The sequence below is a fragment of the Pelodiscus sinensis genome, chromosome 1 (assembly GCF_049634645.1).
Source record: "Pelodiscus sinensis isolate JC-2024 chromosome 1, ASM4963464v1, whole genome shotgun sequence".
Lineage (NCBI taxonomy): Eukaryota > Metazoa > Chordata > Testudines > Trionychidae > Pelodiscus > Pelodiscus sinensis.
In genome coordinates, this window is record NC_134711.1 from 200727449 (window position 1) to 200754728 (window position 27280).

General features: G+C 40.1%; 1 protein-coding gene across 13 annotated transcripts in view; it reads left to right on the forward strand.

The window, feature by feature from the left end:
- Window positions 1-27280, forward strand: part of DMD (dystrophin) — a 2108520-nt gene that overhangs the window by 1819180 nt on the left and 262060 nt on the right. For all 13 annotated transcript variants that reach the window (XM_075916549.1, XM_075916586.1, XM_075916651.1 and 10 more), the window contains one exon: window positions 12638-12784. In XM_075916549.1, the coding sequence (XP_075772664.1) occupies window positions 12638-12784 (147 nt within the window). The remainder of the gene's footprint in view (window positions 1-12637; window positions 12785-27280) is intronic.

A 27280-nucleotide genomic window follows, 5' to 3' on the forward strand; every position in this document is an offset into this window, starting at 1 on the left:
CACTATCCTCTATTCGCATTGAAGAATACTAAAAGAAACACCATTTACTCAAAAAACTGCCTAAAGAAGCGGAAGAACAGGACTTCACAGTCATACTCCCAGAGCCCCAAGGGGGGTATTCAGTCTGCTTCCCAAGATAAACCTGGAAATCCTAGAAAGCCCACCATCTCTGGCATTAACACTCTTACAGCAAGATTGTCTGGCTATATAGATTCTCTCCTCATGCCCTATACTACAAGCACTCACAGCTGTCATTGAGTCACCACTGACTACCCAAGAAAACTACAATGCATTGATGATCATTCAGAAAATGTCATCCTAGTCGCTATGGATGCAGAAGATCTCATCACAAACATTCCACAAAAAGATGGACTACAAGTCAGGTACTGTGTCATGGCACAGCTAGTTGCCGAGCGTTGTAATTTTGTTCTCACCCATAACCATTTCAAATTTGTGAATCATTTATTCCTACAGGTCAGTTGCACCATTGTGGGTACCTGTATTGCCTCATAGTATGGCAACATTTTTATGACTGACTTAGAACAATGCAACTCAGCTCTTCTCCCAAAGTGCCCCTCCTCTATCTGCACTACACTGATGACATCTTCTTCATCTGGACCCAAACATTCTTAAAACTGCAATGCCCTCCTGGAGAAGTGAGGAAACTGATTGACAGAGCCAGGCAGGTACCCAGAAGTCACCTACTATAGGACAGACCCAACAAAAAAAGCAAAATACTGCCACTGGTCATTACCTACATTTTCCAGCTAAAACCTCTCCAACACATCATCATGGATGTACAACCTATCTTAGATGATGATCCTTCACTCTCAAAAACCTTTGGAAGCAGGCTAGCTCTCGTTTACAGATAGCCTCCAACCTGAAATGCATACTCACAACCAATCACACACCCCACAACAGAAACACTAACTAATCCTTGCAACAAATCATCTGTCATATCATCCAAGGTTCACTCACTTGCACATCTACTCATATGATATATGCCATCATGTGTCAGTAATGTTGTTCGGCCATATACATCAGACAAACCAGATTGTCTGTGCACAACTGAATATGCAGACACAAATCAAACATCAAAAAAGGTAACATACAAAACCAGTGAGAGAACATTTTAACCTTCATGAATACAGTTACAGACTTGAAAGTTGCCATCCTCAAGCAAAAAAATAAATAAATTCAAAAACAGACTGCAATGTGAAACTGCTGAGCTGGAATTCTTATGCAAATTTGATAACATCAGACTGGGTTTGAATAGGGACTGAGAATGGTTCTCTCATTATAGTAAGTAATTTTCCACTTTAGATATTCCCACCTTCTTATTTACATCCACTCTGATTTGAGTTAGCTCTGATGCACATTCCAGTCTCTGCATCCCTACTGTCTCTTTCTTTTTCTTTCACTTTATGCATCTGACCAAAGGAGATGCAATTCATAAAAATGTATGCCATAGTAAAATTGTTAGTCTTTAAGGTGATACTGGACTCCTTATTGTTTTTTGCACAAATAGACTAAAACTCTGAAACCATTCTCATGACAGGGAAGCTAGCTATTGTATGCTTCCTCTGTTTGCAAACAGCCAGAGCTGAGTGTTGGTAATGGCATTGTATAGCCAGAAATCTGTAAGTTCTGAGTTTCACTTGTAGATTCTTGTCTTGTCATTTGGGGTGCATCTACACTGCTCGAGAAAAAAAAAGCTCAAAATAAGATATGCAATGTTGGAATAACGAGACCATTATATTTTGATATAACAGGCTTGCCCTTAAGATGCAGAATAGCTATTTTGGGATATCGGAGGTATACTGGAATAGTTCCTCAGTGGGAACGTAGCCTTGGATAGTATAGATGACAGCAACACTTATCCTGTATTGAAAATGGGATGCTGTTACAAAATTCATTTTTTAACCTGCAGACATTTTTTACTAAGTTCTCCTCTATGTTTTTATTTTGGTAAAAGGGAAACTTATTTGCTCTTTGTGTTGAACATATGTATTATATGTTTGTGCTATATCCTGCAAGGTACCATAGATTATACTTGGTTCAAATATTTGATTAGGCAGCATCACCTGTATGTCTTAAGTCTTTGGTTACATCGGATAGAAACCCATGGCACTGAGTCTCAGTTCCTAATCAGCTGACTTGGGATCCTGGGAGCTCAAGCTGCAGGAATAAATATTGCAATATAGATATTTTGGTTCAACTCCCCTTCCTATTCCCCGTGAAAGATGCTTACTGACTTCTCAAGGAGTTTTCAAAACAGCTTAAACAGAACTGTACAGATCTCTTTAAAAATCCACTCTTCTGTATCTATAGTCTGGAGTGTCAGATATAGTTTGAATTGTAGTTGCATAAGGCCATTCATAGTGAAAATAACTTGGGGTCTGATTTTCCCCATCCTTGCTCACATTAAGAGTCATTTACATTTCAACAGTTTCATTGATTTTGTTGTGACTATATGTATATAAATCTGCTTAACATGTGCACCTGTATGTCAGATGGCCCCTAGTTGTTTCTTTAAACAAGCAACTTGTTACAGTTCTTTAAATCTCTCTTCTGTAAAAATATGTAAACTGCCTTCTTTCCATTAAAGCTGAAATAGTATATGAAAGACATATGAAGGTGTGAGAAAACAGAAGGGAATTGATTCAAAATGTGATCTTAATTATATCAACTTCCATCACATTGAGGTTTCCATGCTGAGGGACTATTTTCTTTGAGATGTATGCCAAGTTAATTCTTAATAGGGCTGCGTCCCTGAAGTATGGTGTAGTTGGTTTAAAAATCTTTTATAGGGAAAAGATACCAAATTTGGAAAGAGGATGCATTCATCATCATAGTGTATCCATAGATAAATGGGATAGTGGAGCAGGGTTTGTCAAGGCTGTTCCCTATTCCGGCACTTCAAGTGCAGAAGGTGGGGCCCGCAAGAGATCTTAAATACCCTGCCACTAAAGGCTTCTCTTTAGAAAAAGCTCCCCAAAGGACATAGATTCCCTGACCTTGGGTAGTATGCTGCCACCACTCAAATGCAAAAAACCCTCAAGAGCCCTGTAAGAAGTATTTGGGAATTCTTCCTGTGGGGTAACCTCCTCTTCAACTATGGCCTCCTCTTCAACTCTCCCCCCAGGAGAGAACTTGGAAACAAACTGTAATTTCTTAATAGTTGACCTTCAGTCTCAGATATGTGTACACAGGAAATCAGATCATAGTCTTTAAAAGATGATGTTATTAACAAAACAAAGAAGATATATTTAGTAAAGCATAGGTTGCTAGGTGTTACAGAGCAACTGAAAAAAGGCAGATTAAAAGCACGGAGAATTGTTTCCCTGAGATTCAGTTTTAGTTACAGTGTATGGGAGGAGGTTACCTAGGTTCAACAGAGTTAACAAACCAGAAAATAACCTGATTGCATCTAACTAAACATCCACTGTTCACTTATATATCTGTTGTTCCAAGGTTCAGTCCTCTCTAGTGTCAAAGTTAGACAGGACTCACAGATTTGTCAGACCGCTCTGTTTATTCAGCAACGCTGCTCTGCCAAATTAACCCAGAAAATGTGAGTACCATACAAGGTTCAAACCCCTTGGTTTATACAGTCAAAAAAAAAGCCAAGTTAACAGGATTAAAAGGAGGAGCAAAACTTCACATGATTAGTGTGAGACTTAGTCAAGTATCTTCATTTCAACATCAAGCACACAGCAATCTCCAGTCCATATCTCCCTGGTTATCTCTAATTGCTTTCTGCTTAACACTTAATGTTCCTTTTCCTGTTAACTCAGGCCCACCTGGCTAGCACATTGATCTGCATACCTACAAACAACATTAACATACTTTTCTTCTTCCTGTTCAGAGACAAACAGTATTCCTTCAACTTATTCAATTATTACAGCACAATTCATCTTTCTCTTACATTATAATTCTTTCTACTTTCACACTAGACAATTCCATGCTTAGTTCCAGGCTTACATCATCTCTCCCCCAGCTCTTGCTCTAAACTCACACAAACACTGAAGCAGGCAAAACCTGTTTTTCAATTAAAATCTTTCCATTCAAATCTTTTACTCTTTTCCCATTGGCTCTTCTGGATCCCTGTCAACACTTCCTGGATACCCACAGGCAATTAAGGTAACGGAATGTCTGAGATGTCTAAAAAGGATAATACCCTCCTGTGCATCATAGTGTACAACTCACTGCCATAACACCTCTTACTGGTCTCACTGGGAATTAGCTCTGACCCTGGTACTGTGGCCCCTTTTGGCCAGTGTCTCACTAATCGTCTCTCTCCAGCTTCAAATTCTGGACCTGTGTCACTTCCTGACTATGGCCTCCTCTTCAGGATGCTGCCTTCTGGCAATGGTCACTACCCTGGTCTCTGTCCCCCCTACAAGAGGTATCAACAAACTTCACTAAATACACTTGACACTGTAGCCAAATGCAGCCCAAAGTCTAGCCTATTGCCTCAGGGGTAAGCTGCAGTCTTTACAGGTCACTGTCCATAGTGGCAGGATTAGGTGCAGGTGGGGACCCAAGCCTGCTTACTGCACTGGATTCCGATCCAGGGACCCTCTGACATCAGCCTTGTTCTGCCCTCCTTTGCTCTTCCCTTCACTGATCTCACTCCTAGGGCCACTTCTCCATGATCCCTTGCACTTTCTTGGTCCTTGAATCAAGGCTACAGCCTGGGGAGGTTATCATGCTAGAGCCTCCCTCTTTAGCTCTGCTGAGTCTGTCCAGCACTGCTTTGTTACAAGTGCTTCTCCTTTGCTGGGAACTGGTCTTGCACCCTGGCTGGTCAAGACCCAACTGTTCTGCTGAGCAGCTCCTTATAATAAGCCCACTCCAGCAAGCCATCCTCTCATTGGCTTCTTACAAGCCTCTCACTCATTGGCTGGGGCTTTGTGCAGGTTCCCTCGGCTTACTTTAACCCCTTCCAGTCAAAGCGGGGCAGCCACCCCACTACATATAATTATAAAAGTAGTCATTATCAAAAAAAGATTAATCTTGAAAATATCTTTTAAACAAAGCAGAATTAGAGGTAACTTCCTCTCACTCCACAGCTAAACCATCTCAGGCCTGGTCTATACTTAAAATGTAGGTTAACCTAGCTACACCTTAGAGACATAATTGAGCTGACCTAGGGCCCAGTATAGATACCATTATGTAAGTGGAAGAATTCTTACATCAATTTAGCTTCTGCTTCTCAGTGGAGATGGATTAACTACCGAGTCAGGAAAAAAACCTTATTTCACTGCAGCAAGTATCTACATTACACTGTTACAATGGTGCAGCTTCAGCCTGTAGAGTCTGTAGTATAGACAAATCCATAGTTGTAGGTTTATGAACTCTGGGAGAAGTAAACAAGTTATCACTAACAATGCATCTTGCTGAACTTGGTCTTTTAAATAATTAATGTAGTCGCATAGTTTATCCCAGAAGAGAATAAAGTTTACAAGTTGTGAATCCATTAATTTAGATTTCCCATTTAATTCAGACCTGATAGTTATAATAGCAATTCCTTTTTCCTGACCTAACTGAAGTTGTAACTTATTTACAATAACCCACATTAGAATCCTATGTAACTGGTAGAGGTTTGGATAAAACATGATTTTTTTCACTATAAACTATGTAGTATGGAAATCCAAAATATGGCTACAAGGATTTTAGAATAAGATGACATACAATAGATAGCTTTCAAACAATGACCTTTAGTCACTTACCAAGAGATGTCTGGAACATGCTGGCAGAAGCACAAAATCTTTTCCCCCCCACAAGCTGTGAGTTATATCACTATTAGCAAACTGGAGATAGAAGTGCTTATTTGAATTAGATGCCCATACTTGCGTTCTCTTTATTCTTCTTTTCTGTTTGGTCAATGAAATGCTCTGAATTTTACTTGTAGTGTTGTAAAATGGAGGGAGGGGGGAGTTAAAAATTCAGTCCAATGAATAAGAGAAATCATTTCAACTCTGCAAATAAAAGTAGAAAATGAAATCTGTAGCTGTTTTCATATAGGAATATTAATACATACAAAGCAAATAATTCATTTTCTTGAATGCAGGAACACAGCATGGCATTGGCTCATAGTATATTGGATTGAACCTCTGAAATTTTGAAAGGATACCCTGAAAGTATTTTTTCCAGAGCTGTATTTTGATTTCCATAAATAATTGTAATATGACTAAACGATGTTTGAAACTGGTTTCTTTTTATCAAACTTTTTTTCTCCCCACCCAATACTCAGTTGATAAGCATATAACTCAAGATTGTTAAATTGCTAACACTGAATATACTTTCTGGATTTTGAGGGAGGGATGGGCTATTTGTTTAAAGAATATTTCAGATATAAAATACTATGTGGATGTGGAAAATGAGTATATACAAAAATAGGAATTCTATTTTTATCAGTAACTAAATGAAACAGCTAAGATTGTTATTTATAATTTATTGCATGTGAAATAATATGTATGCCAATATTCCTTTCTGTACATCTATATTCACTTAGGCTACGTCTAGACTACAAGCCTCTTTTGAAAGAACCTTTCGAAAAAACCTCTTTCAAAAGAGAGCTTCTAGACTGCAACCACTTCTTTTGAAAAAGCAAGCCACTTTTTCGAAAGAGAGCACCCAGGCAGTCTTTCAAAAAAAGGCGTTATTCCTGGTAAAATGAGGTTTTCCGCAGTTTAAAAAACTATCACGTTCTTTCAATTTAATTTCTAGATGCAGGTGAAGTCTAGATGCAGGTGAAGTTTTTTTGAAAAAAGGCCACTTTTTTTCGAAAAAACCCTGTAGTCTAGACAGAGCCTTAGATCTTAATCCTGCAAAGACATACATCTGTATTTTATTTAAAGCCTTACTGGGCTCATTTTTCTTATGTGCTTAAGTTGAGCACATATGTAATCCTTTGCAAGATCTTCCTGTAAGTGCCAAATTCTGCCCTCATATCCATGCCACAAGATGGATTCTGTCAACTAACAATAGTATAAATTAGGAGTAACTCAATGGAACAAAATAGAGTTTTACTGCTGTCAGACTTGTGAAAAGGTGAGGTAAATAACATTCCTTGCATTTAATTTAACTTGTGATTTTAATGTTCAAGACATTCAAATCAGTCTCCCTGCTTACTTTTCAGAACAAACACTATTTGAAATCTGTATGTTTTGCATGTTTGCTTTATTGGGCCATTAAAGACCATTCCATTGGACCTCTGTGAGGAAGGAGAGCGGCATTACCTAACCACTTAAATATATCTGTTTAAATGCAGTCATGATAACTCACAAGCATGTGAATCCTATTGAAGTCACTGCAATTACTCATGTTGTGAGATATTAGCATAATTAATTGAGTCAGAATCTAGCTTTTAATGAAGAGTCATGGACAATATTTTGGAGATCTTTGCCCTGTTTTCAGCCAGTGATGTAATCTTTTAAGTATCTGAAAATGTCTGAATAATGTTCAGGGCTGTCCTTAGGGTTTATGATGCCCTACGTGGGATTATTAAACTGGTGCCCCTATGCCTAGATTTGTCAAGCCAAAAAAAAAAAAGGGAACCCACCAATATATTAAAATCACATTCCTTCACCAAGACCCCACCCCTTTGGGGCCCCATCCTCTCTGTTCCCCTCCTCGCCTCACTTGCTATCCCCAGACATTATACCCTCTCACTGGGTTGAGACAGGAGGTGCGGGCTCTGGGATGGGAACGAGGGGTTTGGGTGTGGAAAGGGGTGAGAAGTGCAAGCTCTGGGAGGGAATTTGGATGCAGGAGAAGGGGACGCTGGCTCGGGATGCTGGCTCGGGGATGGAGTTCCAGGCTTAAGAGGGTTGGGGTCAGATGGAGGGTTGGGGTGCTGAGAGCAAGCCACAGACTTGTGGATGTGAGGGTGCAGGAGTTTGGGCTGGGGTTCATGATAGGCTCAGGAGCAGGGAGGTTGTGAGTATGATGGGCTCAGGACACAGATTTGTGATGTGTGGATGGTGCAGGAATGTTGTGTAGAAGACTGAGGATGTGGGGATGCAGGAGTTTGGGGATGTAAGAGGCTCAGGACAGGAGGTTCCAGTGTTTGATTGGCCCCAAATCTGAGCCTGGTGGTGCAGGAGTGTTTTGATGCTGCAGTGAGATGGGGATTTGGCCCCAATTGGGGGCATGTTGGCCAGGCTTCATTTTTAAATAAAATATTATGTCAAACTCAAAAGGTTTTAACATTGTCTTTATATACAAGAGCAGCAGGGAACCTGTTTTGAGTCAGTGGTCACTGACCCACAGAAAAGTCAGTTGGGGCCACACAAGTGAGATGCCAAAAATAATACCAAAAACCCCCAAGCCTCACTAATGTGATCCCAAGGATGCTGGCACAGCTGGCAGGGTGATGGAGCCAGGGACAGAGTGGTGCTGGGTGCTGCGGTAGGTTGCGGGGTCCAGGGGCAGGGTGGTGCTGGGTGCTATGGTGGATGGCAGGGAGCTAGGTCTGGGGACAGGGTGGTGCTGGGTTCTGGTGACAGTGTTGGTGGGGGGCAGGGAACTTGTGGGGGGTCTGGGCAGTGGACAGGGGCAGCTGGGACCAGTTCCTGGCAATCCTGCAGCACCTCTGGGAAGTGTGAGACTGCACTCCCCCTCCCCAGACAGCTGGTGTGCAAGCTGCCTGAGCAGCAGGGGCTGTTGCACCCCAGCAACTTACCTCCGCGATGCTGTCCTGCGGGGTTGGGGGAGGGCACAGGGAGTCCAGGGAAAGCAAAGCTCTGACCTCCTGGGAGGAGTCATCAGCACAGCATTGTCACCCTTATAAACCCCGTAATCTCTTCCAGCTCCCTCCTGAGTTCTGCACCCTGAGCCCCCCCTCATCAGAATCTGTGCCCTGAATTCACCCCTCCTGCCCTCATTCTATCACCCTCTGCCCTGAGCTGCCCCCACAAACCTTCCAGTCCCCTCCCCATATTGTGCTTAAAAGAAGCACCCAGGATCTTTTTCAGAGAGATAAGGCAACATGCCACATTTATTGAACATACATAGATTAATCAATATTTATCATATGTATATGACACATCACACTCATGCACTCTCTCTCTCACACACACACACACACACACACACACACACACACATTCCATCTTGTTGTTACCAAAAGTTGCTCCCCCTAACTGTACTGGCCAGGTGAGTTAGATGGGGGAGGGGTGGAGCCAGGCTTCTGTGGACAAGAGGAAAATCCAGGGTCCCTCTGCAAGGCATCTCCTATTTATCCCCCTCATGCAGCCAATTAGTCATCACCTCGCATTTCTTAATGCAGCTTCAGAGAGAGTTCTTCCAAGGGCAGGCATTTGCTGCTTGACTCCCAAGGCTCTGTATGTCTAGTCCTCTTAATGAGCTCACTTTGCAGGTATTGTCTTGGGTCTGGCTCCCAGACCTTCTCCACCCTTGTAACTGCTGCTGGAGGGGCTCACCTTTCATTCTCCATTCACATCTCATTCATTTCAATAAGGCAATCAAGGAAAGGGGAGAGCTCAAAAGATATTTTTTTCTTACAAAGGAAAGTTTCTTTTAATACAAAGTTATAGGAGAAATGTTACTGAGCTTCTATAAGAACACTTAGAGATATATCTAAAAGGACAAGATCTTAATAAAAAGTTATATGAGAGCGATAATATTACAGGGATTTAGCTACACCCACACATATTAACCCCTACCCCTTACCAAGAGTCCCCTATATCTCTGCCCTGACTCCAGCCCTGCAACCTTATACTCCAACCCTAATGTCCCACACCAAACTCTGTGCCCTCAGCCCCCTACCTCCTGCCTTCACAATAGCACCCTTCCACCCCTGCCCTGAGTTCACCCAACTCTCCCAGCCCCTGACCTCATTTCTGTACCCCCACCCTTTTTTATTCTAGCAAAAGACAGAAAACTTGCAAATATTGTCCACCAAAAAACTATAGCTGATGTTGTGGCGGCGTGTCGGGGTTCCCCCGCCTCCTGCACCCCCATAGTGGCATGTACAGACTCCACCAGCCACTAGAATAGAGGGAGTTTTTTGATTTTTCCAGGATACAGCACAGCGTAGATGTAATCCGGTTACAGGGCCAGGCCTAGGATGACTCAGCCCCCCTTGAGATTGGGGAGATTGGGCCCTTAAATCCCAGCCCACCTTTGCTTAGGCTGCCTCCTCCATGATTCCAAATAGAAACTCAAACTCCTAGTCTTCCTTTTTCTCCCTCCCTGGGAGGCTGAGCCTGAGTGTCTGGGTTAATACACATTTGGGAGAGTCAGTGAGAGTCTCCCATTACAGCACAGGGGGACCCCAGGTCACAGAGCAGACAGCCCCCCCATTACGCCACAGATGTTATAATCGCTTTCCTTCTGATATTAATACAAACTTCCTTTTAGGCTTTTCCCCTTCATTTTTGAAAAATTCTATCATATAAATAAAACATGTACATTTTTCTTTTATTTTGTAACCTCTCCCACTATCCACTCTCCTCTCCCCACCCCCCGAAATTAACACTTAAAGATCCAGATATGCTCATAGGGACATATATATGTAATCACAACCTGCATAATAATATCTCCACCTAAAGAGAGGGAGGAGGAGGGAAAGCCTTCTCCTCGCTCATGCGTTGCTGGGAGCCGGAGCGGGACAGGCAGTGCCCCGGTATCTGCAAGTGCCCGGGTCAGTCCCCCTCCAGCCAGCCCCATTGCACACTGCGTCGCCCCGCAGCTCTGCTTCCTGCTCCCCTTTCCATCTGGTCAGTCCCACGACACCCCTCTCCCCCCACGGACCCTACCCCAGCTCTGCTTCCCGCTGGCCCGTTCCTCTTTCTAATCACTCCCTATCCCCCACAGCTCTGCTTCCCATCCCCCTTCCATCAGGCCAGGCCAGCCCCACAGCCCCCCACTCTGCTTCCCGTCACTCCATCAAGTGTGTCCATTTTTTGGGGGGGGGTTGCTTTATCTGATAATCCTACTGGCGCAGCCTCCACGTGCGCAGCTCAGCTCCCGCCTGGCACACTGCTAGCTCACCCCCCAACTCCCCTCCAGCACCTCACCCAACCCAACCCAGCCCTGCTGGAGGGGAGGGGAGAGAGAGCGGTGATCTGCAGGGGAAGGGGCATGCTCCATGGGGGGAGGGGAGAAGTAAGGTAAGGATACTGCCACAGAGCCGTCCAGCCAGCCTGCCTCACCTTAAGAGAGTGCCACACATGTGAGTTCTTTCCCCCACCTCCCCTTCCAACAGACCCCAGCAGCCAATCCCCTCCCTCAGACTGTGCTGCAGCCTGCAGGCAGCGCATTGGGCTCTCTCTAGGACCTTGCTGTTGCCTGCTCCCTGCTTCCCATCCGGCCGGCAGAGCGGTGCCCCAGAAATTCTGGTGCCCTATGCAGCTGCGTACTCTGCGTATGCCTAAGGACCGGCCTGATAATGATAAGCTACAAGCACTCTCAAGTTTCAGTCAGATATTGGATATTCATGGACTAATATTCACAGCTAATACCGGTAAAGAAATTTCTAGGAGGTCGTTTCAATATTTTAGTAATCCAAAATAGGCCATATACAGTAGAATCGCTGAGGTATGAACTGTATGGTCAACTACACATCTCATTTGGAACAGGAAGCACACAATCAGGCAGCAGCAGAGACTGGGCCAGAAGCAAAAACAGTACTGTAATAAAGGTAAACTATTAAAAAATGGGAAAGTTAAACAAAAAAAAAAGATTTGACATTGTAAGAAAATTGTTTCTGTGCTTGTTTCATTTAAACTAGAATGTCTAAAAGAAGCCTTATTAAAAGAAGTCAATATTCAGTTGCAAATTGTGGACCACCATAATGTTTTGATCAACATCTCTGAGTTATCTCCATTCCTGGAGTGTTCATAACTCTTAAGATATTAGGTGTTCAAGATTCTACTGTATGGTTTATATAGCAAAATACACATAGAAAGAAATTCTACTCTGAGACAGAAAGCAAATCCTAATATTCTAAGTAAATTATCCTGCCATTATGCACATACATCTCGTAGTCCAAAGTGCTCCTGAAAATGATAAATTTGTCCATTAGAAATAGCTTATTGGTACATTTTGACATCATGTTGAAGATCATAAATGTCTCCTTAGTAAATAGAGATACAGAATTTCATGACAATCTGTTTCTCTGCAGATCTTTGAGCTGTTATAGTGTTTTATATCTCAGGTCAGTGTGACAGCACTTCAAGAATTTACTGAAATGCAGTGTTGGAACTTCCTCAAATTGTTATTGAATTAGCACTAGAGCTGTGCTAATAACTGATTTTTCAGTTCTCCGAAAACCAAAATATGTAAAGGGTAATAGTAGTTTGGATCTGATTGAAACAGTTTCATTTTTAAGGGTTTTTCACCTTTTAAAAATACAATTAAGGTAATTTAAAAAAAATCAACATGTTTCATTACAAAAATATCAAAACAAAACATTAGGTTGAGAATTCAACATGAAGTGGAATTCAACATGAAGTTTCAGAATATTTTCTCTTTACTTGAATCTTCATTTTTTAGTTAAAAAATTGTTATAACCTCCACCATGGTCAATTTATCAAGTAGTAGACACCCGAACTTTGGAAATTATTGCTTATATATATATACTGTTTATGATTCATTCACACAGGTTTACCAAGCAGAAATTGAACCCATTAAAGAAAATGTGAATCATGTCAATGACCTTGCTCACCAGTTCACCTCTTCGGATATACCGCTTTCTCCATATAATCTCAACTTCCTGGAAGACCTGAACACCAGGTGGAAGCTTCTACAGGTAAAATTGTCTTAATTATTTTTGAAGCACTGCATTTAGGTGAACACGTTTTTTCTTGTGTTTCATTTTTTTTCCCAGTGGAAGAGTGATGAAAATGTTGAGTAATAGAGAAAATTGTTGCTATGCAAATTACAGTGTTCATATGGCTTTCTTCACGTGTTTCTGACCATTGAAATAACATTTTCTCTAGAATATGAGCTATGCTAGCCCTGTTAATTGCAAGTAATCAGCACATAGCCCATGCATAATTAAAACTATGCTTCTAGCTGGTTGCTTAAAATTCTCTCTTCAGGAATAGGAAATTGCTTAATATAATTCATCACCTTAAAACAATTTAAAATACCAAAAGATGCACATTTACTGCAATTTTCACTATCACGTATATCCCATAACAATTCATTATGGGTTTGGCATATTCAGTCTTTATAGATCTTTTGTACTGCATATGGAAGATTGACTTAATAGATTAACAGCTCCAGCCCTTTCTCTTTTCTATTTAAATTACTTCCAAGGACATTAATTTTAAATACTTTCATGTACAAGCAGCTTAGTGATCCTGTGCACTACATCCATTAAAATCACACCTGTGGAATCAAATATAAAATTACAACGCACTATATTTATTAGTCATTGGTAGAATTCAGTTCTGCTATTAAAGTAATCAAAAAGTGGATATGAGTTTGTTTTTAAACCTGAAGTAGTATTAGAATATTTTATCACATCAGAACGAATATCAAATTTAAATGAAAACAAAATTGAAAAGTTATAGAGCATTTTTTACAGAGATATGCATCAACTTAAGTTTAGTTATTCTCTATTATCTGCCAGCAGTGCAAACCTAATTTGCATATATTACAGAATTTCTTTTACTTTTTGCAAGTGAGCCTAATTTGGATTAATAGGAAACCTGTATGTGTGCATTCACTGATGTACTGAATTCCAAAATCGGTTAGAAACAGTGTATTGACTTAACATGGACATCTTAAATATATGTAAGAAGGAAATGCAGGAAAAGCTTTGAATTGGATTTAATAAAGCAAAGTGCTATTGCTTATCATAAGAATCCAATCTTCAGTGGACAAGAATAACCCCCTTTGCTCTATTCATACACATGATCAGAGATGACCCATGCCTGCTGATGGAGAGGTGGAGGGGTCTGAAGGAGGGCAGTCATTTTCAGCAGTATTACTGAGCATGCTCTCTACAAGGCAAGCAGCAAATCAGGTATGGGGAAATGTGACCCTGTATGCCCTCAGGATGTCCCCTGTGCTGTTCTTACCAGCACTGGCATTTCCTCCAGCCAGCATGTAAGCCGTGCTTTTGATTCATCACACCTTTCAACCAGGATGCCTGACAGACTATTTGATTGCTGCTTTGGTCCCCACAAGAGATCCCAGATTCAGGTCTCCTCTTCAGTCTGAGGCATCTTCTCTGAAAGCAACTTTTCTTTCTCCTGGAATTCTTCCCTTGCATCTTTGCTAGCTGCCCCTGAAAGCCTTGCATCTTCTTATATGTGTATCTTGCTGGCTCATGCTTAGCAGCAGCAGGCTCCATTCCTATTGATCCTATGAGCCCTTCCGATAGCCAATCTCCTTCCTCAACTGGCATGCAAATTTCCTTCCATCACAGAGCAGTAAATGCTTGGTATACCTGCTAGCCAGACATAGTTTCCAGTCCAGCTCAGGAGATGCCTTGTTTAGTCAAACCTCTCACATACATGCCTTATTGAATAGGTTAGGGGGAATCTGAACCATTTCCTTAATAAACTCCATGTAGTGCAGGTGTATAGGCAAAAAATAGTTCATTTGGAAAACTTCAGTGTATCTAAAAAGCTACATTTGATGCATCTTATGTGAAAAAAACTTGTCTCAAGAGCAGCAATGAACAAGCTATTTCAGATAAAATATTAATAGTATTGAAATTTAAACCAAACCCAACTGTTATTCAAAAAAATTCCCACTGGAGACCACCCAGGGTTACACTAGAATGGGTTTATTGATAAACTAAAGAAGATAGAGCTGCCACCAAAGTTTTAAGCTAAAGAGGGAACCAGCTATCTCTCTCACACACACCTTCATTCATTTGCTCATTCACACACACTCATTCCTGCCCTCAGGCACTCACACACTTAGAAAGACATGTATATGGGTTGGAGAAGGAGCCAAGGCATGCTGGTTCTGGAGGGTCTGTCTGCTGATCATGGCTGGGGAGCTGGTCACGAAAGAAACTGGCTATAGAAAAAGGAGCTTCTCGGGAAGAGCTTTTGCCACATGCTCTCTTCTTTTATTATCAGAGGGGTAGCCGTGTTAGTCTGAATCTGCAAAAGCGACGAGGAGTCCTGTGGCACCTTATAGACTAACTGAAGTGTAGGAGCATAAGCTTTCGTGGGCAAAGACCCACTTCGTCAGATGCATGTCATCTGCATGCATCTGACGAAGTGGGTGTTTGCCCATGAAAGCTTATGCTCCTACACTTCAGTTAGTCTATAAGGTGCCACAGGACTCCTCGTCGCTTCTCCTTTTATTGTCTCTGTATAGCTCCTGTGACTCATCCACCTTTGTCACCAGAGAGCATGCTCAGACTTTCCTTGGTCCAGCAGATAAGCTGTCTGATGACTTATCACCATGTGCCCAGCCTTGCAACTTCAATTCACACACACACACACACACACACACACACACACACACACACACACACACACACACGCCTCTCTTCAGTCACTCAGGGGAGAATGCAGTTTAGAGCAAGTTACAAGCAAAGTGGCTGAGAGTTACAAAGGTTACAAAGTTGCAACTTGCAGTAAGTTTCTGAACTTATAAAGCAAAGATGCTGAGAGTTACAAAGTTGCAAGGTTTAACAAAGATTACGAGTTGCAGGGTTTAACAAAGATTATAATGAGTTGCAAGGTTTAACAAGGCAATGGAGTTACAAAGCTTCAGAGAATCATTTACAAATCAACAGTAATGAAGTGACTTAAAAGACAATTCCCCTCACTCTCCCCACCCAGCAATGCAGTCAGCAGGAGGTTTTCCTCAATCTCTAAGTCACCTGTTGGCAGGATCTTACAGTTTAGTTTGTTTCCAAAAAAATGCATGTGTAAAACCAAGTAATAGCTCAGGAAGATATTGTGTAAGCCATTAGATATCCCAGTTCATACTATTTGCATAAGAATTAAACTTGTAACAGATAAACTTGTAACTTGCACCATTCTTATGCAAATGGTGTGAACAGGGCTATCACATGGCTCCCACACTGTCTTCCACATCTTAATGACTTAACCAACCAAACAAACAATGAAGGTGCTTATGGTTCTTGATGTCTGTGTAGAATCTGGTGTTGGTCATCTTCCTATCCAAGTGCAAACTAAGGTTCTTATCAGCCTCTTGTAACTATTTAGTCTTTAAGGTGTTACTAGACTATTTGTTGTTTTTAAAGTTTTCTTATCTTTAGAAAAGGTCACTAAAGAAAACTCTTGTTACTAATAAAACATCAGGCTAGCAATGTTTTGCCTGAAAATCCCACCATATTCAGAAAGTGGCTGTCTTGCTGGAAAAAAAATTGTTAGTTCTACTGAATCTCTGAAACAGCTGGTTTATTGATCTGTCTAGATATAAAGAGATGAGACTGGTTTTTCGAGGGAAAAGTGGAGCAGGAGGTTAGGGTGCCAACTGAGCAGTCTTGGGACTGGAGAAAAATACTTGAGATAACAAAAAAAACCCTTAAAAATTAATTGTTTTGCAGAAGCTTAGAGACAAACAAAAATGTAGATGGTATCATGAATTTTTGTGGACACAATCCGCTTCTTTTTCTCTTCCTTTTTTTCCTCCACATTTTGATATTACCCTGTTTCTTCTCACTGTCTTTCCATCAGATGAAATATTGATGAAACACCTGTTCCTATCTCCCTCAATATATCACATAAAACTATATGAATGGTTTCTTTCCTGGTATCCCCACCAGGTGAATATTCCTTCGTTAAGATGTACAAATGAAGTACATAAAGTTTACCTAATCAAAAATGATGAGTACTAGTCTTATGGGAAGAGCTGGGAACATCTATTTCTAGAAATTTTTTAATAAACTGAGTGTAGAAATGATACTTTTCTGCTTTGTTAACACAGGGTCTTTTATAAGATCAGAGAAAAAAATCTCAAACAGTCCAGTACCCATTTAATTTAAAATTTTATGTTGTCTATATTGTACATTTTATTGGCATGCATGCAAAACCTTGTCCTGCTTCTCATGTAGTCATATATATCAGCACAAACTAATAACACAATAGGAGAAAAATGTTTTCCAAGCAGAATTTTAATACTCTATTTGCCCTGGTATAAGTCACTATACCAGGAACAGAGCAATGGAGAATCAGACTCAGTACGTTCAGAATACCAACAAATAGTGCTGAAAACACGTGGAATGAAGGGAAATATTTTCTGTGAATATGTGATTAGCTTTTTTAACAGACACACACATGGGGAGTGATGTTATTAATATCTTTTATTGGGACAACTTCTATTGGTGAAGAGAGAAGCTTTTGAGCTATGCAGAGCTCTTCTTCAGATCTGGGAAAGGTATTCAGAGCATTATAGCTAAATACAAAATGGAATTGATTTCAAATTGTAAGAAGTTAACACATGTTGAAAGAAACTATTCAAAATGAAGTGAACAATTAACCACTCTGCAGTCATAGGTCAAAGGAGAGTTAATAGATTGCAGATTGTTATAATGGGACACAAAACCCATATATCCAGTGGGTCCATGATTTTTGGTTTCTAGCAGAGTTATGAATTTATGCTCACAGGCTTGTCTTTTGAAAGTGTTCTGCAAATTTCATTTTAAGGTGATCTTTTGTGAAGAATTGTCACCCACAGGTGATAGGGTATGTTTGGCTTTTATCATTTTTCTGAGTTCATTCAAGAGCATAGTTGGTTTTGGATGTTTGAGGCATTGGATGAAGTTCACCATGTGCTATAAGACTGTGTGTAGGACCATCTATCTTGAAAGGTGTATTGTAGCAGGTTATTGACTATCGTAGCAGTGGAGATATGTCTGCAGGTTTTTCTGATATGGAAGATGCTGGTGCTGCTTTGAATTAATGAGTTCTGGTCTGTGGAGGACTTCTGATGATGAGCTGGTGAATGGGATTGTTTGAAGGCCAAAAGAGGAGGCTCAGGAAAGATTTCTCTCAGGATCTGGCCCCCATTAAGTATAGGTTATAATTATGAGTTATGGTAGGTGACAACCAGGAATATGAGGTCAATGGGGCTTTTTCCCTGTATTGAAGCAGATTCTCTTGAGGCAATCCGCTTCTCTGGTGGAATGTGCTTGTTTGATTAATGCAGTTTTAGGTGTGTTATGATGAATATCCTGAACTCTGTACTTGGAGCGTATTCTGTCGTATCTGAGTGTCAACCTGCAGATAACAAATTTCTAGGGTGGATCTCTATATCTGTGAAGGTAAGTGTGATCCATGAGTTTCTTTTATACGGCTGTCTGTAGGGTTCCAATGTTGAAACTAATTATGGTGTCCAGGGAGTTGATGCTGGTGTGGCAGAATGCTAGAAATTTTAACTAATTATTTCATTAATTCACTTCTGTAATTTTGTAGCTCTGTTGCTTTCTGCCAACATTTGTGCAGCGGAGTACAACTGGCAAAAATGTTTGCAGAAAGTAGGCTTCAAATGCACTTGCCTGATTACTCTTCTGGTAAACTAAATTTCAAGTGTACATGTACAGCTATTTGCACTGGAAGTGTTTACACGCTCAACCAATCCTGACACTGCAGTATTATACTATGTTATTTAATCAATCAGAGCTAACTAACATTGTTCAAATATTTAATACTTACAGAGTACAGTTCGTCATCAGTCCATGATGTTAAAACAATGTGAAAATAAGTAGTTTCACATGTTTGAATAATAAGCAAATTTGTGAAAAAAATGCAATTTGCTTGCAGACATTCTTTGAGCAGAAAAAGAGGCTAAATTCTTTAAATAAACTATTTGTTGTTAATTCTTCAATCAGCTCTAGAATTTAGATTCTGTGTATGTTCAACAGACATGGCAATTGTAGAATGTGCAGCATGCTCAGAACCATGAGGGAGGAAATACCTTGCACGTTGTCTGTCTTCCAGTTGACAGTTTAGGAATGGGGCTGATGAGATCTGGAGGGAGCTGTAGCCAGCCTTCATTGATTTGGAAAGATAGTTGGTCTGCTGCAGGATAGAATGGGAGTCCTTTGAGTTTGTTTGTTTGTTTGTTTTAAAAAAGGAGATTTGAGACTATCACCTGGGAAACATGGAGCAAACCGCTACCTAGACTACAAGGATCTTTAATAGTCTTGATTTACATCAAAATTGTTTCCCCATTCCTTTTTGTCAGTGTGAAGCTCATAATGAAGTAATTCTGATATGCCCAATTATACATCAACTTACTGGAAATTGTGATGCAAACATAAAAAGTAACTTCAGAAGGATATTGTCAGGCTGTTTCAGCCCAAAGTTTAGGTTTACAAAATTAATTGTAATATTTTGAGCGGGGGGGGGGGGGTTAATTGAAAGAAAAACATTTATATATTCTGTAAAATAGTACTATGCCATTTTAGTGCCAACCTCTAAAACTAAGACTGAGTGAAGAGCAGATAAATTAGAGCTAATCTGTGCCTCATTCTGCATATACAGTATGTGCAAAAGAGAAAGTGAGTGAAGGCTTCATTATGCCTAATTTCCACACTTGTTTTCCCCTCTTGTGCACCCAGTGTGCAAGGACACAAAGTACTCTTGTTCCAACAGCAATGTTAGACTCCCTCAGTGGGAGAATGGAAAATTACGGTAAGAGTTTAAGTGGCCTGCTGGGAGAATCTGCAACATCTTATTACAGGGTGAACACATTGTTTTTTCACTATCCCAGTGTGCCTCAGAACATGCCTACTCTAGAAATATTACAGCAGCACAGCTGCAGCACATCAGCCATGCCACTGCAATGCTGGCATGAAGTCACTTGATACAGTGACAGAAAGGGTGTTTCCATCCCTGTAGTAAATCCAGCCCTTTGAGAAGTGGTTGACAGAAGAATTATTTCATCAGCCTAACAATATCAGCTCTTCCATCAACCTAAGACAGGCTGCATAAATATCTAACAGGGATGCTCTAAATGGTGGTTGGCCCTTACCATGAGGAGAGGAGACTGGACTCGATGACCTCTCAGGTCCCTTCCTGTTCTAGTGTTCTGTGATTCTATTATTTACACCGGGACTTAGGTCAGCTAACCTGAATCTTTCAGAGGTTTGATTTTATTTATTTATGTATTTATTTATGTATTTATTTATTTATTTGGTTTTATTTAATTAATTAATTCTCATGCAAAATTTCAGGCCAAAAGCTTAAAATTGGCTAGTATTTTTTGGGGTATGGATAACTTTGTGACTTTCTGAAGGCATTTTATATTATGTCAGTACAGGTATTTTAAGTCAAAGACTATCTGATTTGGGATTAAGAAACATTTTTTTTTCTAATCCCTAGGCAGGACTGGCCCTAGAACAAATAGTGCCCCCACCTCCATTTGTTCAATTTTTAAATACCTTACTTCTATTGCATTTGTAGCTCATTTCATGATTTTGATACAAGATCTGCATGCATGAGTTTTCCCTGCCATATAAAATGATAATTTTGCATGCTAGGATTCAGTATAAGCACATTTTAAAAAAATGTTTCTTCTAAGTGTGTAGAAACTTTTTCATTTTAAGAGTAACTGAAATATACTAACATCAAAAAATTGAACTGTGCACCTGCACTGGATGGACCAGTATTACATAATATTATAGAAGGTAATAGCCTTACACTATTAACCCTAGTCCTTAAATTCAAAAGGCTGCTTTTCTTTACCCTTACATACTGAAGCACAACATCAGAGAGGTCCAAAGATTGTCCATTGTCATTTTCAAGTGAAAAAACAGCAAGTGATGTCAATCTCTTGTTGGATATGGTCGATCAAAGTTATGTTTTAATGAGCCTGCTCTTTGAAAACCTGGGATTACCACTCGCAACTGTGACTGGCAGTATGAGCAGAATCCTCAACGCTAGCCACACATTGGGGAAAGTGTCCTTCTGCTCTGCTTCATGAATGAATTGGAGAACTTGCAGTGGAGAGTGCTTCATGTGTTTCAGAATGTGACGGATGTTGTCCAGCTCTATATAGAAGTCTTCATTGTGATGTCCAAATATTCCCCAAGTGTCGGTATCCAGTGAATATCCATACAATTGTTTAAAAGTGTCTTCCTGTCTGCCTACTGAAAACAGGATATCTATCCTTTGCAGTATTCCAAAGAGAGATAATGAATCTAAATAAGATAATGCTGCATCCGACACACCCAGGTTGAGGGAAGAGCAGCCACAAGGCACAAAGAAAGCTCCTGGATTCAGCATAAGGATCTTTGCCTGGATGCCATTGCTTCTTCCCTGCATGTCTGCAGTCCTGAAGTTTTATTTAATTCTATTCTTTTGGACTTTTTCCAGTAGAGTCATCCACAGAATGAAAACAGATAAAGTTTTCCTTTGCTTGGACATAGCCATCCTCGTTATCAACAAATCTTACTGTAAATAATATCTTTTCATTGTGTCTAATGTTGGGAGTGCACTATTATTGTGTAATGCTTTGCTTTGCTGAGCGGCATCAATATGCTATCATGCACATTCATTGCCATAAGGTCAGTCAATTTGTTTTAAATTGTTTTGCTGCAATAACGGTCCATTGTTTGTTTACAAATTACTTGATGTATGTGCTTCTACATGACATTATCGTATTTCCTAAGGACCTCTACCAAACCAGGGAAATCACCAGTATGTTCAGTTAACAACTTACCCAATGAGCCGCAGAAAGCCAAATTATTCTTTGCAAGGAAGGAGGTAATTGTGATCAGACACTTGAGCACATTCCTTCATTGCCGGGTATTGACATTAATAATGTGTTGGTTTTCTGCATCTGTGCATTTATTCAGGTTGAGCCTGGTTTCTACCTCCATCCATTTGGGGTAGGCTGTAAAATGACCAGGTGACTCTTTAAGTTGCTTCAGCACTTAGCTAAGTTGTGCCAGTAACTGTACCCAGAAAGTGCAAGCAATAATTTTTCATTCTTTCCAAATATTTTGCAACAAAACCAGAACACTTTGCCTATTGATTTCAGGTAAAATAGCCAGTGCTGATTTAATTTTTCCCTATTCTCGAGCCCTCTCTCTTAGTGTGACTTTGAAAAGTATTGCTTCTGCTTATTTACTCGAAATGTCACATCCTCGATTTTGCCCAGTCCATTCAAAATTGTACAATCAATATCAACAAGGTTTAGGATCGCTGGACATAAAGCAGGATCTGATGTATCGATTTGTGGTGTGCAGTTTTTCTCACTGCTGTTTCTCACTGTCATTATAAAAGGATGATTCTTCTTTATCATTTCTCTCTTTCTCGTGTAAACCAGATGGTTTTTGTCATTTTTCTCAGTTTCAAGTGATCCACATTCTTCTTTTTCATCACTCTCCTTTACACCTTCAGAAAAACTGGACCATACTCCATCACTTTCCTCACATTTCCATTCCTTATCTTCTGGTAAATTTTCTAATTCCTTGATAATAGGACTTCCATCATTCCTCAATTTCTTCTGCACTGGGACAAGCACTACTTCCTAAAGCCAGGTCTATGTTGTTCTGTTTCAGATATTTTCCCATCAAATTTGCACCTTACTGCAAATGAGATTGCAATTGAGTTTTTTTGCTTCCTATATTGAGCTTCTGCAGGCTTCTTCCAGGACATCTTTTCTTTTCAAAGGGGGAAAACAGACAGTACTAGGGAGAGCAAAAGTCTGTTACATAGTCTTAGACAGCTATGAAACATTATGTCTATGTCTACACTGGTGTGGTCTTGCGCCAGAGCTATGCAAATGAGGCTAAGCATAGAATATCGCCGATCCTCATTTGCATATCTAATGAGCTGCCATTTTTGCGAAGAGGTTCTTGCACAAGAAGGAGCTGTCTACACGGCCTCTTCTTGCGCAAGAAAAACCCTCTTGCGCAATGCTGTTATGCTGATTATTTTCAGGAATAACGGCATTGCGCAAGGTTTTTCTTGCGCAAGAAGGGGCAGTGTAGACAGCTCCTTCTTGCGCAAGAACCTCTTCGAAAAAATGGCGGCTCATTATACATGCAAATGAGGCTCAGCAACATTCCACACTTAGCCTCATTTGCATAGCTCTGGTGCAAGATCGCGCCAGTGTAGACATAGCCCAGATTTTCCAAAGAATCAATGCACACGAAACAGACATAAGACTCTCTCACAGAGAGAAAGCTGTTGCTTGCCATTCCAGCCAGACTGACCATTCTCTCAATGACCTTAAAACATGCATATTGCTTCAAAGGTACTTTAAGTTCAGACTTCAAGGAGAAGCTTCTGAATTGTCATTCATGCTTCAATTTGACATTTTATGTATGGGTCTAAACAAAGACTAATTATCTCACCCATTACAAAGATAGCTTCCCCAATTATCACCTCTAATGTCATTACCTCACAGAAACTAACCTTTCCTCCTTACCCCCACTCTGTTCTAAAATTTGATTTGTCAATTTCTCATGTATTCATTTTTTTTGTTTATTGTATCACTTTGGTACATATGGTTGTGCCAATTTTCTTCCACATATTGATCTGAGGAAGTGGGTCTGGCCCACGAAAGCTCATCACCTAATAAACCATCTTGTTAGTCTTTAAAGTGCTACATAGTTCTGTCTTTTGTTGGCTTCCTTGTTTGTGCTTTCTCTTTCTCCAAGAAACATACTTTATGGGGTCTAACTTGTGTGCTGGGAAGGAGGTAAAAAATGTAGGAACACAAGAGTCACTAAAAAAATAAAACGTTTAAAAAAACTTTAATTCAGGAATTCTCTTTGTTTCACTCTCAGTAAAATAAGTTTTTTTTTTTTTAAGAACAAGCCAGCAGAGGGTGTATTTGCATAAGTACACAAAGCTGACTGCATGCTGCCCCTTGGTTGCGTTATTTACATGTTTCATACATTCATACAGTAATGTTACTGTTTACAGATGCTATACAGTCTCTCAGATTCAGGCAAGGGCTGGCTTGCCAGAGATTTTTTTTTTTTTTTTTTTTTTTGACAATCATACAACTAACAGATGTTTGTTGTTGGCTCCATGTCTACATTCTTTGAAAGCTGGAGAATTAAATTGCTGACATTCAGACAACACTAATTCACATATCCATGGAGCCTAATTTGCTGTCCCTGAGATCTTGATTCCTGGTGTTCATAGGTTTAAAAACCATTTCAATGACACAATATGAGAATGGGCTGGGGAGCTGCAATAGTGTGTGCTTGCTACACATAATCACATTCTATAAACATCTGCGTCATTACTGGTGTGACTCATCTTTAAGCTGTATACAGCTGTGTTTCCAGTTTCAATTAACAGTCCTTTAATTGCATATCCATCTCATGTTACTAATTTAGTTAATTTATTCATAATTAAAGAGTATTCTATTTTCTACCAAGGTTTGTTGAGCTCGGAACATCATAAAAAGAAATATTTTAAGACCTCATCACTGAGGGATTTTGTGTCTTATAATCACATCAGAACAAAATGTCATTCATGTACCTAGAGGATGAAGATGAATTACTTAGGGACATTTCCTTTTTTATTAGAATTAAATGAGAAACCTTTGGAAACTATGTGCTTTGTATATAAAAGCAAATTATAGTACTATGGTGCTCTTTTCTCTCCGAGTTTTGCCCTCTGCACACACACAATCTGATGTAATTATTTATGGTTTAGATTTATATTACATTTTTTAATATCCCAGAAGAAGAATTGACAACCCTGTAGAGATTCATTTGAAGCATAAATTATACTCTTAGGTATACATTTGTCCAGTAACAGCTGCAGTTTAGGGTCCAATATTTTAAAAGGGTATCAAAGATCAGGAATTTGGGGGGTAACAAAAATCTATCTTAATTAGATACACCAACTGGAAAATAAAGGTTGAATTAATTATGTTATCAATTAAAGTAATTGTTGGACCTATTTTCTGAAACATATTCTTCACACAAATATAAATGAACATGCATTCAACAACCACTAAAACCTTAGATGCCTAAGTTTCTTCAATGACCCACAAGTTAATGCAATCCTATGGCACAGCATTTTACAACATTTGTCTGCAACTGTTCCGTGAAGTGCAAATATATATGCATTACTCCCTCCACTGCCCTCTCATACCCCCTGGGAGATAATTTTATCCCAAAGAATTTCAGTGATTCAAAGCAAAACAGTATTTCAAAGTTCTCTATTTTTTCTTCTTCTTTCTTCTGGCTTCCGCCTGATCTTGGTGGTTATGCAGAATGTTTAATAAAGGATGGTGTTGAAACTGTCTGTAACTATATACGATTTTTATATAGTTTATTTCACGTTTAAATTAAATTAAATTAAATAATCTCTCCAGGAAGTGAAAAGAAGGAAAAATACCATTTTAAAAAAATCTTGACAATTGCTTGAAATAAATATTACCTCGTCTCACAGCAGCTGCACCTTTATTCCCCACCTTGAACTCACTGTAGGCTTCTAGTTCCTCAACTGTCACCTATGTTAGGCAGAGACCCATGTGTTTCTCCCTCCTGACCAGAGTTTTTCCAGACTGCACAGCTCCCTGCCTATCAACCCATTACAGACCCCTGGGAAACGCCATTAGTCTTTTAATCAGTTATCAATCCATGAGAAGACCTTCCCTCATCCCATGACATCTTATTTTGCTTAAGATCTTTGGTGATTGACATTGTCAAATGCTTTCTGGAAATCTGGATATACTATATCCACTGGCTCCTCCTTGTCCACATGCTTGTTGACCCCCTCCTCCAAAGATTTCTAATAGATTGATGGAGCATGATTTTCTTTACAGAAACCATGGTGATTTCTCCCTACAAATTATGTCCATCTATGTGTTTGACAATTCTTTTCTTTACTATTGTTTCAACCAATTTGCCCAATACTGTAGTTAAACTTACTGGCCTATAATTTCCAGGATCATTTCTGGAGCCCTTTTTAAAATGGTTCATCAAAGTCCTTGAATCGTCCAGGTGTCAGATCAAATCTCTCTCCTATATGCATACAGTCTTGGTCCATAATATCCTCAAACCATTAATTTTATACAATAGGCATCAAAGATACTTAAACTTAATTTAGTTAGGTCTCCCTCAGATACAACAGGAAATTGTCGTTTCTGTCAACATCAACAATTAAATAGTATAAGCTGTATAAAAGTATATCCTGTGGTAAATGTTGGGAATTATAGGACATACTGCAAATGCCACATTAACCTTATCTCTTTATTTAAAGAAAAATTGGCATGTTTGTATAGGCAGCCATTGAAGTCCTTCTTCCTCATGACAGCAGTTCTCTTTTTTTTCCTTTCTACCTTCCTTCCTCCAGACTTCTTGCAGCTTCCTTAGCTATTTCCTGTCAGTTTCTGCTTCCCTCATTCTCCTTCTACAATGACACCAGTATTTTTTTAAAAGAAAGAAAACCATTCAAAAACAAACAAGAAAAAAACAACAAAAACCCACAAACAATTCAATTACAACTTTTTCACATGGGCAATCACTTAGCATTTTATTCAGTGAAAAATACAGCAGGACTCTAAGCCAAGTGATAGACACTCTGAAAAACTCTGACAAATTGATGGTCTCCTGAGGTTCATATTTTAATTAGATCATCTTGAAAAGATCATATTCCAAAAAGTTAAATTCGGAGCACTAAGTCTTTGACGCATTCAAATATTTTATGCATTTACTGTAGGTGCTTAGCTAGTAGAATGGTTGGTGCAACATTAATTTTCCTTCCACCAATGTCAGGTCATATATTCTTCATACATTAAAACGATGTTGTTCATGGGTGGCAGCTATCATAGGCAGGGGGAAACTGTGTCTCCCTAAACAGCCAACCATGGCCTGGCCCAAACTCCATTCCCAAACCACCCCCCCCCCCTTCTGTTGTTCCAAAGGGCTGTCTAGTGTGCCTCCTGCAATGACATGGTGTGGCTGGTGGTGCGGCTGTGCCGCCCTGCTCAGCGCTCTGGGAACAGCAGTCCCAGCATTGGAATTAAGGGTGTGGCTGCCATGACAACCACACCACCTGAAGCTCAGAGTGCTCTGGCCATGCCACACAGGGGTTTGGGGTGCTGAGACTGCAGCGCAGTAGGGCTGGGCCTCACCCGCTGAACCAACAGGCATTGGGCTATGTGGCATAGTGGAAGTCCTTTGAGCTCCTGCAAGGGAGAAGGGTATAAAGGGAAGAGGATGGGGGCAAAAGGAGAAGAGAAATGTCTTGGTCACAAGAGGAGTGGCTGCAGGCTTCTATAAAGGTGATGATGAACATATGCCATGGTACTTCACCATAGGAAATTATGGAAGCATAGTCATTACATGCTGACCACGTTGGGACCATCAGATTTCCAAGCT